This window comes from Zootoca vivipara, chromosome 2 (assembly GCF_963506605.1).
Source record: "Zootoca vivipara chromosome 2, rZooViv1.1, whole genome shotgun sequence".
NCBI lineage: Eukaryota > Metazoa > Chordata > Lepidosauria > Squamata > Lacertidae > Zootoca > Zootoca vivipara.
Genome location: NC_083277.1, coordinates 104,708,735 through 104,720,236, shown reverse-complemented (window position 1 = coordinate 104,720,236; position 11,502 = coordinate 104,708,735). Strand labels below are relative to the sequence as shown.

The following is an 11,502-nucleotide window of genomic DNA, read 5'->3' as shown; positions in this document are numbered from 1 at the left end:
GCTCGTTTGTCCCATGTGGGCTTAGTGTGCATCTTAGAATATGCCCAGAATCAAGTTTTCGACAGAAAGAGACCCCAGAGATAGAAGTTTGAAAACCTTAATCTAAAGGAACTAGGATGAATGTTTGCATACTTTTTAAAAGCCTTCCTCAGTAATTCTGTATGTAACCACTTACCTCCTCACCCATTGTTCTTGCTTTCTCTATGAAAAGATCATATAAGTAATCAGTAGACATGGTTGAGAGAGAAATGCAAAATAGCAATGCAAAACAGCAGCGGGGAGGCCTAGAGGAAACGTGGGAGAGGGAGAGAGATTCTTATAGGCTTTGTGGAGAAGATAGGGGGGCTCTTTTCCATCCTGGTCCTAATTTCTGAGCCCGGGTCCCACCGCCTCGTTGGATGGCCAGCTCTGTACTGAGGAAGCAGCTCGTATCGTTTTTCTTTTCTTTTTGCCCGCCATTCTTCCTCCTCCTGCACCCGCCCCTCCCCTCCACCCGGTGTTGTGTGCTTTAATGTATACAATGAAGGAAAGAAGAAGTCGAAAGAGAACTGCCTTGCGCTGATGTCAGGAGTAGGGCTGGCTCAGAGGAGGGTGTGATTGAGTTTGCTTGAGCTTCAGTCAGCCCTCTGTATTTTGTGTTGCTAACTTCCAGTGTGCTGCTGAGCCGGTCTGCAAAGCCAAAGCAAGGTACAGAAACCCCTCGCTTTCTTTTATTAGTCTTCTATAGCGACGCTTTGTTGCCAGAGATGTGTGAGTTTTGCGCGCGGCGCGGCGCGCGCTCAGGATAAAGGAATCCGGCAGGATTTTGGGGGGTATGGATTGTAGAAGTTTCAGGAGATGAGATGTGCAGGGGGGCAATTTCCAGGGCCAGCGTGTTTGTGAACTGTCAGCTTTTTCTCAGGTAGACTGGACGGAAGCAGTAGGCTTTAAAACCACGAGAGCCCGAGTTCCTTTGCTGTCTGCTACCAGAGACTGCATTTGGGGTGGGGAATGTGTGCAAATTGTGCGGGGGGGTCCTTACAGCCGTTACAAACCCCACCACCAGCAGCCTTTCAGTTCGACCGGATTTCGTTGTCATTATTTTTGTCTGTCTGCAAGAGAGCGACAGAGCGCTGCAATCTGGGAAGGGGCAAAAATAGGTTTCTTTAAAATATGTATGACTCCAAGGCGCGTCCTGGGGAAGCAGGCGGACGGCTTTCTTATTTTAGCAGCAACGAGGGGAGAGACTGAGAGAGAACTTCGTGTGCTTTCGGAGGTGGGGCGACGGGGTTGGGGTTGGGGTGGGGGGGAAAAGAGAAAAATGAATAGTGCAACTTAAATGTCTGGTGATTCACCTCCCTGCCATGCAGAAATGTGGCACGTCGCTGCACCAAGAAACAATGCCAGCCGCAAAGTTTTCTTTTGTATTTATTCCCCACCCCCATCCCACAAGAGGAAGGAAACCTATTTTGGTCTAGCCTGCTGGAGGGAGGGGGGCGGTGGGGGGGGGAAAGACGGTACTTAGTACTACTTTAAACTTAAACGTTCTGCTGCCGCTGCTATCGGTTACCTCGTTCATTGAAGGCTCTCTGGTTTTATCTGACCCTGGGGAAGGCTTGCTTGGCCTCATTTCCTGTGAATAAGAGGGCGTTGATTCTTCTGATTTGCCACGGATAACTTGACATTGCATGCCTCAGTTTCGTGCCATGAGCCCTGTAAAGCGATCCCGGATTGTCATCCTGAAATGTGCCTCCTTCGCTTTCCACCTAGCTTTCTTTATCTCTGCAATGCAGGAGACCGTTTGCCCCTCATTAACGGTGAGATGCCGTCTAGATGTTTTGGCAGCTTTCCTGAAGGAGGAGAGAGAAAGGAATTGGCACGTTTGGATTAAAAGCACTTGATGAATATCTCTCAAGCTTCTATTCTGGTGAAGTCCCTTACTGCAGCTTTTGTTGTCTACTACAGCAAGGTTCGAGGATACAAAGAGACTCCTATTTTTCTAGCAAGTATGATTTATTTGAAAGTCAGCACTTCCAAGGTCTCCACTAGTAGGTCTTTCCTGGGCTGTTTCCTGTGAGAACGCTTTAAATAAAGATGCTGGAAATGACCGTTGCGTGTTCCCCTGAGCTACAGTCTGCTAGAGTGCTTTGTACATATTTCTGTAATTAATGGGTGAGGCTTTGATAATTATATGGGTCCCTTATGATCAGTGTTGGAAGCTGAGATATGAAAGCTAGGAGCTAAATGGCACCTTAAACCAAGTTATGGGCACAACAATGGAATGTCTAGGCTTGCTTTTTTATAACAAGAATACAAAGCTGAAAATGAATGAACTGCAGCTAAAAGTTCATTTTTCACATGGGTCTAGTATCCTTCCCCTGCCCACCCCCCTAATATTCTTAGAGGGCCTCTTCTCCAGACTTCAGAGAGTATCTGGAAGTGGGAAGGCAGAAAAAGGTCCTCTTTTTCTTCCACTCTGCAGAATTAATCTGAAATCTTAGGCACAGTACTGCACCCAGAGCTCAGAAGCTACTCACACAAATGAAATTCCCTGTTGCAAAATGCTCCTAGAACAATGGGAGTTTTGAACACTGCTTATGATTTTTGAAATCCATAACAAAAAAGAACTTTATAAACATTTGATAATTTGTTGGATGTAGTATTAAAGCAGATGGTGCAGGGTTTCACAGTGGAGGTACCCCATGGGCCAGTTTAGTTTTGTGTCAGCCATCTCTTTCCTCCTTCTGGCTGGAAGATGGAGCTTATTGAGAAAAACGGGTTTATGAGGGCAGGATGTGGTGGGAATGTGGCAAGGCCAAACAGGCCGATAGGTTACAGGCTAGGCCTGTGGATAAGTGCAATATTATTATTAGCAAAGTTCAGTTTAACTTTGTGCTTTTGTTGGAAGGCAAGAGGCCAAGGTTCAAATTCTCACTTAGAGAATTGTGTGCAAAGTGTCCTCAGGCACTCACTGTTTCTCATCAAATAATCTACCTCAGTGATTTGGATAAAATTGCAAAACACTGAAAAGTGCCTTAAAATGGTAGGTAACAATTCAGCAGGTGTCCACTGTTGAAAACAGCTTTGAAAAACCTTTTGTGTAATCTTTTGTGTAAACCAGTTAGATGATTCTTGATCCTGTTTGTGTGTAAGACCCTGAGCAAAGGGCATTTTTCCTCCAGCAAACAAATTTAGGCCTACCAAATTAGCTAAATTATAATCTACAAAGACTGCTTGAAAGAGCCCCTCTCCCTCTCAAACTTTCTCCCAGGGGACACTTTCTTCAAAACTTTTCATTCTGACAGCTTTAAAATTGGAATAGTGATTTCCGATAAATCTCTCATGATGTTACGAGTTTGTTTCAGAAATTGGATCTCGGAGAATTCTCATTGTTTTTTGCTAGATGAGAAGCTTTGAAAGGCACCATTACAATTAGCTATAAGGGCTTTGGAACCATGATGCCACATGTGTATAGGAATCTCGTGTGTTTCAAATGCATCTTCTGATTCTGCCAACACAGGCCTTGGTCAATGCACAACTTATTTTCTGAATCTTAATGCTGAATGGTTTCTGTAAAGATCTGGATTTCTTGGGAGAAAAATAGCAGAACTGTACTTTTTAGGCTCTGGATCAATTATCAGAAAAAGCTGAAATTCTTTGGGTATCTTCCAATTATTGAGGTTAGGTTGAACAGGAGGAAGATGGGCAAGTGATGACTCAAAGTGACAAAAAATAATAATCCTCTTATTTTACTGTTTGTGCTGCTCAGAAATTCCTCTCTTGTGCTAGCCAAGTACTTGATATTTCAGCTATTAACACATCAGTGTTATGCCAAGAATAATATCTAGTTTGGTATAGAATGTTACAGCAGTGTTGCTCCGGGAAATACACAGTACTCAAAGTGAGAAAGGTGATATCTTTTATTGAACTAACATCTGGTGGTCAACTGTGTAATGCATGTCTGTTGAGGAGTCTGTTTTACAGAGTTCAATGGGACTTATTCCAAGGTTAAGTGTTCATAGGATTGCGGCCTACAGGTTGGCTCTTTCATATTAAGCTTGTCACATCCACAATTTCCCAGGTCTGGGGAAGCTAGTTTTTCTGTGTCCTGTCCTGCAGACATTGTCCCATTTAGGGATATCAACAAACTAGACTGTGTCTGCAAGAGCGGGACCTGGATTTTGAGGGACCGGAAACCTATGGGGATTAGTTGAAAGAGGTGAGAATATTTAGCTTGGAGAAGTTACATTATATGGTAGATGGGTAAAGTGTGACTAAGGCTTTAAAAGTTCATTTTCCTTAAATGTAACATTTCCTATTTGCAAGTTCAGTTCCTGAGAAGCACAGGTTGTGGGGTAAATTTCCCCTTAAATAGCCTCAGCTCTCTTAATTGCTCCAGTCTCAGTTTCTCTTCCCAAAGGGGAGTGGAGAGGCTTTAATTGTTGGTATTTCCTCATTATTTTGTTTTTTCATAGCTGTTCGTAAGCATTCTCGTAAGAAAAAATGAGAGACAATCAGTAATTAAGGTTCTGCTTAATAGAGACAGAAAGGAACACTTAATGGGTGATTGATCATTGATTTCCCACCTCTTCATGTCAGGAAGCAATAAAACTGGCTTACCTTATAAGGGGGAAAGTGTTAATGATTGTGGTTTATTTGTGAGGAAACATCCTAGGACAGTGGTTTCCAATTAGGGGTCCAGGGACTCCTGGGGGTCCACAGAACGCACCCGTGGCCCAATCCCTTACCTCCCCCATCACTAATTTTTTTGTCATTTTTTCATGGTAATATCACAAATTTTATGGCCTCTTTTAGCATTGTGCAATTTTTCAATATATTGGCCAAAATTGGTTTTGAAATCACACTGCGATAACGATTTTGACCTGGCAATATGCAGCAATATATTTCCCCTCGTGCGAATGAGAGCAGGGCAGCTGATATCAAGGCACCACCGATATCTCACGATTATCTCAACCGATAATGCTGCTGATCTGAGCTCCCTGCCTCACGCGGAGGAAGACAAGGGCAGCCAATAATGCTGCAGCCTTTCCTCATGCTGGCTGCCACTGCTGGCTGCCCCCCCTGACAGTGGCTTGATGTACCTCCCCAATCCCCATCCCCTCCCACTCAAACTATGTGGTGGAGGTGACTCCACTTCCTCTTCTTCCCCCACCCTCCGGATCTCAGTGGCTGCTCCTTTCCTCATCCCCACACATGATCTCCAATTTCAGACATCGTGATATATTGGAATATCGTAATGTTCAGCTGCTGATATGACACAATGTTAAAAAGCAGATATCGCTGAGCCCTAGTCTGTTTTTTAGTATACCTAAAATTATTTCCTTACTAGGGGCTCCCCCAGATCTTGTTCAAAAAAATTGCTTTGCAGAGGTAACTACCATAGAGTTATGAAAATTTTTCAAAAATAGGGGGCTTTTTGAAAAATTGGGGGTCCTCATTAATTAGCTAATTGGGAACCACTGCCCTAGGAGGATGTTAGCCATGAGGAAAGGGCATTGCTGAATATTACTATGCTAGATTTTGCACTTGCATGGAGCTTCCATTTCTAATCCCAATCCCAGCTGTTTATGGGAAAGCAATGTCTCAGCAGCAGCAAAGGGCTGTAGTGCAGAAGGAACAATTGCCTCATTTACAGTAGTTCAGTCTTGATGACATGAACCTTGCAGCATTGTTGGAATCTGGCTGGGCTTGGCAGGCTGTAATGCATGAGGGAGGAGGAAGAAACAAGAGGAGGGGGCTGGATGGTAGGAACCTGGGTTAGAGCAGGGAGCATTCTCCCCTTCCCCTTCCCCGCCCCCATCCCCCAACATCAGTCACTTTGGAAAGGGGAGCAGAGATGCCAACTTTCCCCTCTGATCTTCCTGCAGAGCAGAGTGCTTCAGTGCATGTGTGGGGAAAGGCTTTGATCAGCTGTGGAGGAAGCCTGAACAGGATGTGGCAGCGACTGAATGGGAGGGTGCAGCCTTATCACCTAGAACCAGGTGCTGCCTTTGCAGATGGCAGCAGACCCACCTGCCCCTGCAATCTTCACATTCCTGTAAGGCGAGTGAGCGTGCCGCTGCCCGTCTTTAAATGCTTGGCGAGAAGAGCAGGAAAACATGTTGGGATATTTTTGCTGCTTCTGTCTAGTTCTGAACTTCTTGTCCTGCTCTTGAACTCTGCAATTGTGACACCTGAGCACAGTGTACACTGTTGAGCCTGTCCTGTTACTTGCCTGAATAATTATACCTTCCTTATTTAAAGGTAAGAACCCCTCTCTGTGGGTTGGGCAGCAGCTAGGAAAAGTGGGGCTGAAACTCAGGAGTTGTACTTCTTTTCTCTAATTCATTAGTCTGAATTAGAAAATGTAATTTACCTCTGATGGACACTCTTCAAATATAAAATGACATGAGGCTACAGCAAGCTTGCAGTTGCACATGAGTACAACAGTGTGCAGCCATTTTCCCCCAGGGCCAGTTCATTACACCTGGGCATGTGGTAGCCACAGGACAAGTTTTGGAAAAGCAAACAAGCCTCTGTTTGTGTACATCTGTCACTATGTCACAGCAACTACCGGTATTTGAACAGACCCTGGTGAGGCAATGGCCTCAGGTGGCAGGAGTCACAGGGGCAGCAGATCCAGCCTCCAAGCAATGCACTGCCCACTTCTGCTACTACATTACTGCAGTGTCAGTGACAGTTGCAGCATGCACCTTGGATGCTGGATCTGCCCCTCCTTAACAGCCCCCCCCCCCATGTTGCATGTACAGGAGCTCTTGGGGAATAGGAGGCACTGTCTCCTCCCAGCCCTGGGGAGGAAATGGCAGGGGCTGCCCTCTGGGGTCTGGTGGAGTCTGCACCCACCTGGTGTGATTCAGAGCAGACCACTTTCCCCTCCATTGATCTCCAATTCAGTTGTCAGGTAAGGTTGATTGGATTCCCCACTTGGTTCCCAATGTAGATCTTTATTCCCCGGTTGTTCCTGGTGTAGATCTTCACTCACCCCTTCTTCCCTTAGGGAGGGGTATGTGCCATTTTGTGGTTTGCCTCAGGTGTCAAAATTCTTGGGACAGCCCTGTCTACAACTAGCGGGTCAGAACTCACAACTGCAAAGTCACCTAAAGTGGATCACAACAGCAGCACTACCACTACCATACAGCTAGATGGTAAAATTAAAAAAAATTAAAAAGTGATTTTCCAAATGTGTATATTATGCAGTAGACTAAGCTCTTGGGTTTGAAAAGTTTGAAGACTGTCATGCTAAATTACAGCTGGTGGGCCCTGTGCATAAGTTGCAATATTTGTTGAAGCCATTAACTCTCAAATGTAAACAGCTGGAATTAGTTGTTGGATTTTTTTTTAATGTATTTGAGGTTAGAAATCATAATATTAGAAACTTAATGAACTTCTTTTTACTGCATATAAGCAGTATTATAAATAAAAATACAGTAAATAGAATAAGAATATTTTGCCAATATATTGTAAACAGCAGTCACTGCAACAACATAGATTAAAAGTCTGCGATTCTTGAGAGTCTGACCAGACCTTGGAAGATGCTCAAGTGCCATTCTACGTAACTCATTCTTGCCCCAGACTTCAATGACTTCCTATATCTTACTTGTCATCTCTGTGGTTCAGATAAACCTGCCTGATTTGTTTAGGGCGAAGCAGTTCATCTTCTATTTTAATAAGACAACTGGCTCTTCAATGACCCGAGCCATTACAAGTGGGGGCAATGTTTTGGTGTATCTGGGCAACTGTCTTCCCCCACTTGACAAAGATGCTGGGAGAACTGTGCATAGATCTACTGTGGCAGGGGATCAATATATTGAGCAAACAGCATGTTGAAATGATTTAACAGTTCTGCATCCTAGCATTGCTTTTCCAATCCAATTTGCAGGTGGGGGTGCACATGACTGCTGGAACTTCTTTTTTAAAAAATGAAAAGCCATGGGTGAGTCAATTGTATCTTTCTCAGCACCTTGTCTAGTGCAGCCCCACAGTGCTGAGAGCGTCTATATATTCCTTTTGTTCAAGAGCCTAGTTACAGTGCACACAAATCTGCATATGCCAAAGTACACATTTACTCAAGAGATCAGGGGCCCCGTTCTTGGGCAAATATCACAGGACTTTATAACCTCCCAATGGAGTTATTTTTAATTTAGGAAAATAAACGTACTTCCTGTTCAGAAATTAACTAGGAAAAATAAACCTGCCACTAATCCATAGGTGGCAATGGTCTCCAAGCATATTGGGGGGGGGGGGGTAAGCATTTTGCATGCCCTTGATCTCACCACATCAGTATAGAATCTGCTATCTATTGTGCTAAGGGATTTTTCACCCTATGATTTCCAATAAAAGGAGGTAGTGGGTAGTGATGAAGGGTGATTTAAAGAAAACCACCCTAACATTTGATTTAGATTATGGATTCCCCCTGTGTGGCTTCTTGAGCATTTTAGCATGTAGGCTAATGTAATGAAATGCTAACTGTATATGCCATTTCTTTTGAAAAGCCTTCATGATGGAGGAAAGCTTTGAAATGTATGCCTGATTGTCCCTTCTCTCCATTCCTAATTTATATGCCTTGCCTTGCTAAAACCTTGCTATAAAAGTCCACCCCAGAAGAGTTGCCAAAGCGTTTTGTAACAGAAATGGCCATTTGGTGCTTTAAAATTCCATGTTGTTTAACAGCCTGACTCATGAAAGCTGATAAAGTTATGTGGAACTAAGAAAATACATAGAAATATGCAGACTTTTATTTGCTGAAAACGAGTGACCTGATTTTGGAGCAGAATCACCCTACGTCATTGCCCTAGGAGTGATTGTTTCTCATAGGTACATCTAGTCTGAAGGCCTGCTTTTATACCCTATCAGTACAGTATTAGGTATTGTCAGCAGTCACCGTTTTCTCAATATGTGAGCAAACGTCTCTTCTGCCTTTGAAATTGTGCAAAGTCCACACAGGGATGTACACAGGAAAGAGGTGTGTTTGCTTTTGAATTACGGTTGATCCTTGAGGCATGCTTACACCCTGGGCAACGGATGCCATGTAGCTGAAGTGAGGTTTCTAATGGAAGCCATCATTGCCTGGCTGATGTTTGCAAGCTGTCAGCCCTGGGATCTGACTGCTCCCAGTCCGGATACAATCACTGGTTTTGGGTAAGATTCAGCTACATCCCGACAAATTGAGGATGCACAATTATTGGTAGCTGTGAAGTCTTGCACAGCAAACCCATTTCCCAAGGAGACTGGAGTTTTTGAGAGAAGGGAAGTGATGGAAAATGCATTGGAAAGTGTGCAAACAGATCAGAACGAATCTTAAATAAACAAGTCATCTGGAAGTGCTCTCGGAGTAGTTTGTGCAGATTCAACCTGTTTTATTTAATATCAATATTTCCCATTGTGCGACACCTGGCTTTTGAGTGTATGCATGAGGCAGGGAGAGGGAGTGAAATGGTGGAGACAGCTGCTGTATGACCTTCTTTCAGGGAATGCAAAACTGGCTGAAAATCCACAGGTGGGACAAGCTGCAAGAACAACTGGAGAAGAGCAGGGCAGGAACTTGAACGCGTCTTAGATGGGGGTGGAACACATCAGAGGCTGTAGTGATGCTTTTCCCTTTCCAAATTTCATTGGGGGGAAGGGATAAATCACAAGTGGGCTTTGAGAACTCTACTCTCAAAATAGTCCTCCTCCACAGATTTTTCTTCAAATACTATTTCCTTGTAGAAATGTTAGGGGAGAAGTGCAGTTTGCCCCTTGCTGTCTTGCTCCCATGTAGCACTTGTTGTCCCTGATGAACAAGCCAGTGGGAAACATCACCACTTGGGCCTTTCTTTCCTCCACCTGCTTATGGCAGCTGTGTTGTTCTAACTAAACAAATACAGGGGTGCCTCGCTTAACAAACGCCCTGTAAGACAAAATTTTCGTTTAAAGAAAGGATTTTTCTAGCGGAGGTTGCCTCGCTAGACGAATTAGTTTTACGAAAAATTTGTCTAGCGAATCGCGGTTTCCCATAGGAATGCATTGAACTTCAATTAATGCGTTCCTATGGGCAAAAAATTAAAATTAAAAAATTCAATGCATTCCTATGGGATTCGCTAGACGAATTTTTCGTTATAAGAATAGACCCGTGGAACGAATTAAAAATCAAGGTACATAGATACATACTATGTAAATCTGTAAAGGACTTGTGAGCTTCCAGGATATATGGAATATTGAGGCAGAGTGGAGGTTGGGTGGAAGTAGTAAAATAGACTACTGGATGGGATCCAGGAGGATTTAAAAGCAACAACAGCAACCCTCCCCTCCTTGCACTATATTTGGATGAAAAGGAGGTGAGGGGAAAGGACATACTTTGCTACTCACACTACTGAACCAACCACCAAAACTCATCACCCATTCCATTCACCACAATGGGCACTTCCAGACTATTGCTATTTCTTGGTGGGATTCAGTCATAAACTAGCATTCAAGTTGCACAACAATCTCACTCCCCACCCCTCCATCCCAGAACTGGACTTCTTGTGATAGGGAAATGATAGAGATCCCATTTGCCTGATGCAACATTGTCTAACCTCCCAGTAAACTAGTTAGAATGAATGCTCATTGAAGAGCCCATGTTGCCAAACTTTGCGCAAACCAATAAGGATGAATGTTCTGTTAAGCAGGGTATAGCCATGAAATGCTCAGATTTGAAGCTGGCAGCAGCCCTAAACCAGGATCCTTTCCTGCTCCCTTTGCCCACCACCACCTCACTGAGGCCTGAACAGTGCTACTAGACTTCTCTTTCAGGCTGTCTCTTATGGGGTGAGGATGCATTGTGACATTTAGTTGTGGGTCCCATTTGTCCGTCTAGCCACACAACCATATGCAGGCCTGTACAGGAAGGGGCACCTGGTGTTGTTTCCTTGTTGCAAATCGCAGCGGGGCTGCCCTGAGTGTGGGGTGTGGAGAGGAAAGAGGTGCTGTGCTAGTAACAAACAGCTGCGGGAGAAGGAAAGGAGGTGGTTGAGGAGAGAATGATGTGGGGTGAGTTTAGCACAGCCTCTGCAACATTAACCGTGAGATCGATCTGTGTTTTCCAGAAAGAGGCTACTGATAGTAGTGCATGCGCACATCCCGCTATTCACCACTGCTGACAAGAAGCAGGTTATCATATTGCTTTTTTTAAAAAAATAAATCTGTTTGACCAGAGATGACAAAGGAGCAAGAGGAATGTGTGCATTCTTTGGGAAGCAGTGCCTCCCTTAGACCACTCACAAGTCTCTCTTAAAAAATTGTCTGTCTCTAGCTTCTATCTCTCCTGCCAACCTAGCAGTTCGAAAGCATGTCAAAGTGCAAGTAGATAAATAGGTACTGCTACAGCAGGAAGGTAAACGGTGTTTTCGTGTGCTGCTCTGGTTCGCCAGAAGCTGCTTAGTCATGCTGGCCGCACGACCTGGAAGCTGTACGCCGGCTCCCTTGGCCAAGAACGCGAGATGAGCGCCGCAACCCCAGAGTTGGTCACAACTGGACCTAATG

The 11,502-nt window shown here is 44.3% G+C and overlaps 1 protein-coding gene across 6 annotated transcripts in view; it reads left to right on the top strand.

Moving 5' to 3' along the window:
- Positions 1 to 355: 355 nt before the first annotated feature.
- Positions 356 to 11,502, top strand: part of DGKA (diacylglycerol kinase alpha) — a 54,449-nt gene continuing 43,302 nt past the window's right edge. The window contains exons 1-2 of one of the 6 annotated variants that reach the window (XM_060271985.1): positions 356 to 687; positions 11,391 to 11,502. In XM_060271985.1, the coding sequence (XP_060127968.1) occupies positions 11,460 to 11,502 (43 nt within the window). In that variant the 5' untranslated portion in view covers positions 356 to 687; positions 11,391 to 11,459. The other 5 variants (XM_035103931.2, XM_035103933.2, XM_035103932.2 and 2 more) reach the window with 5 other exon arrangements.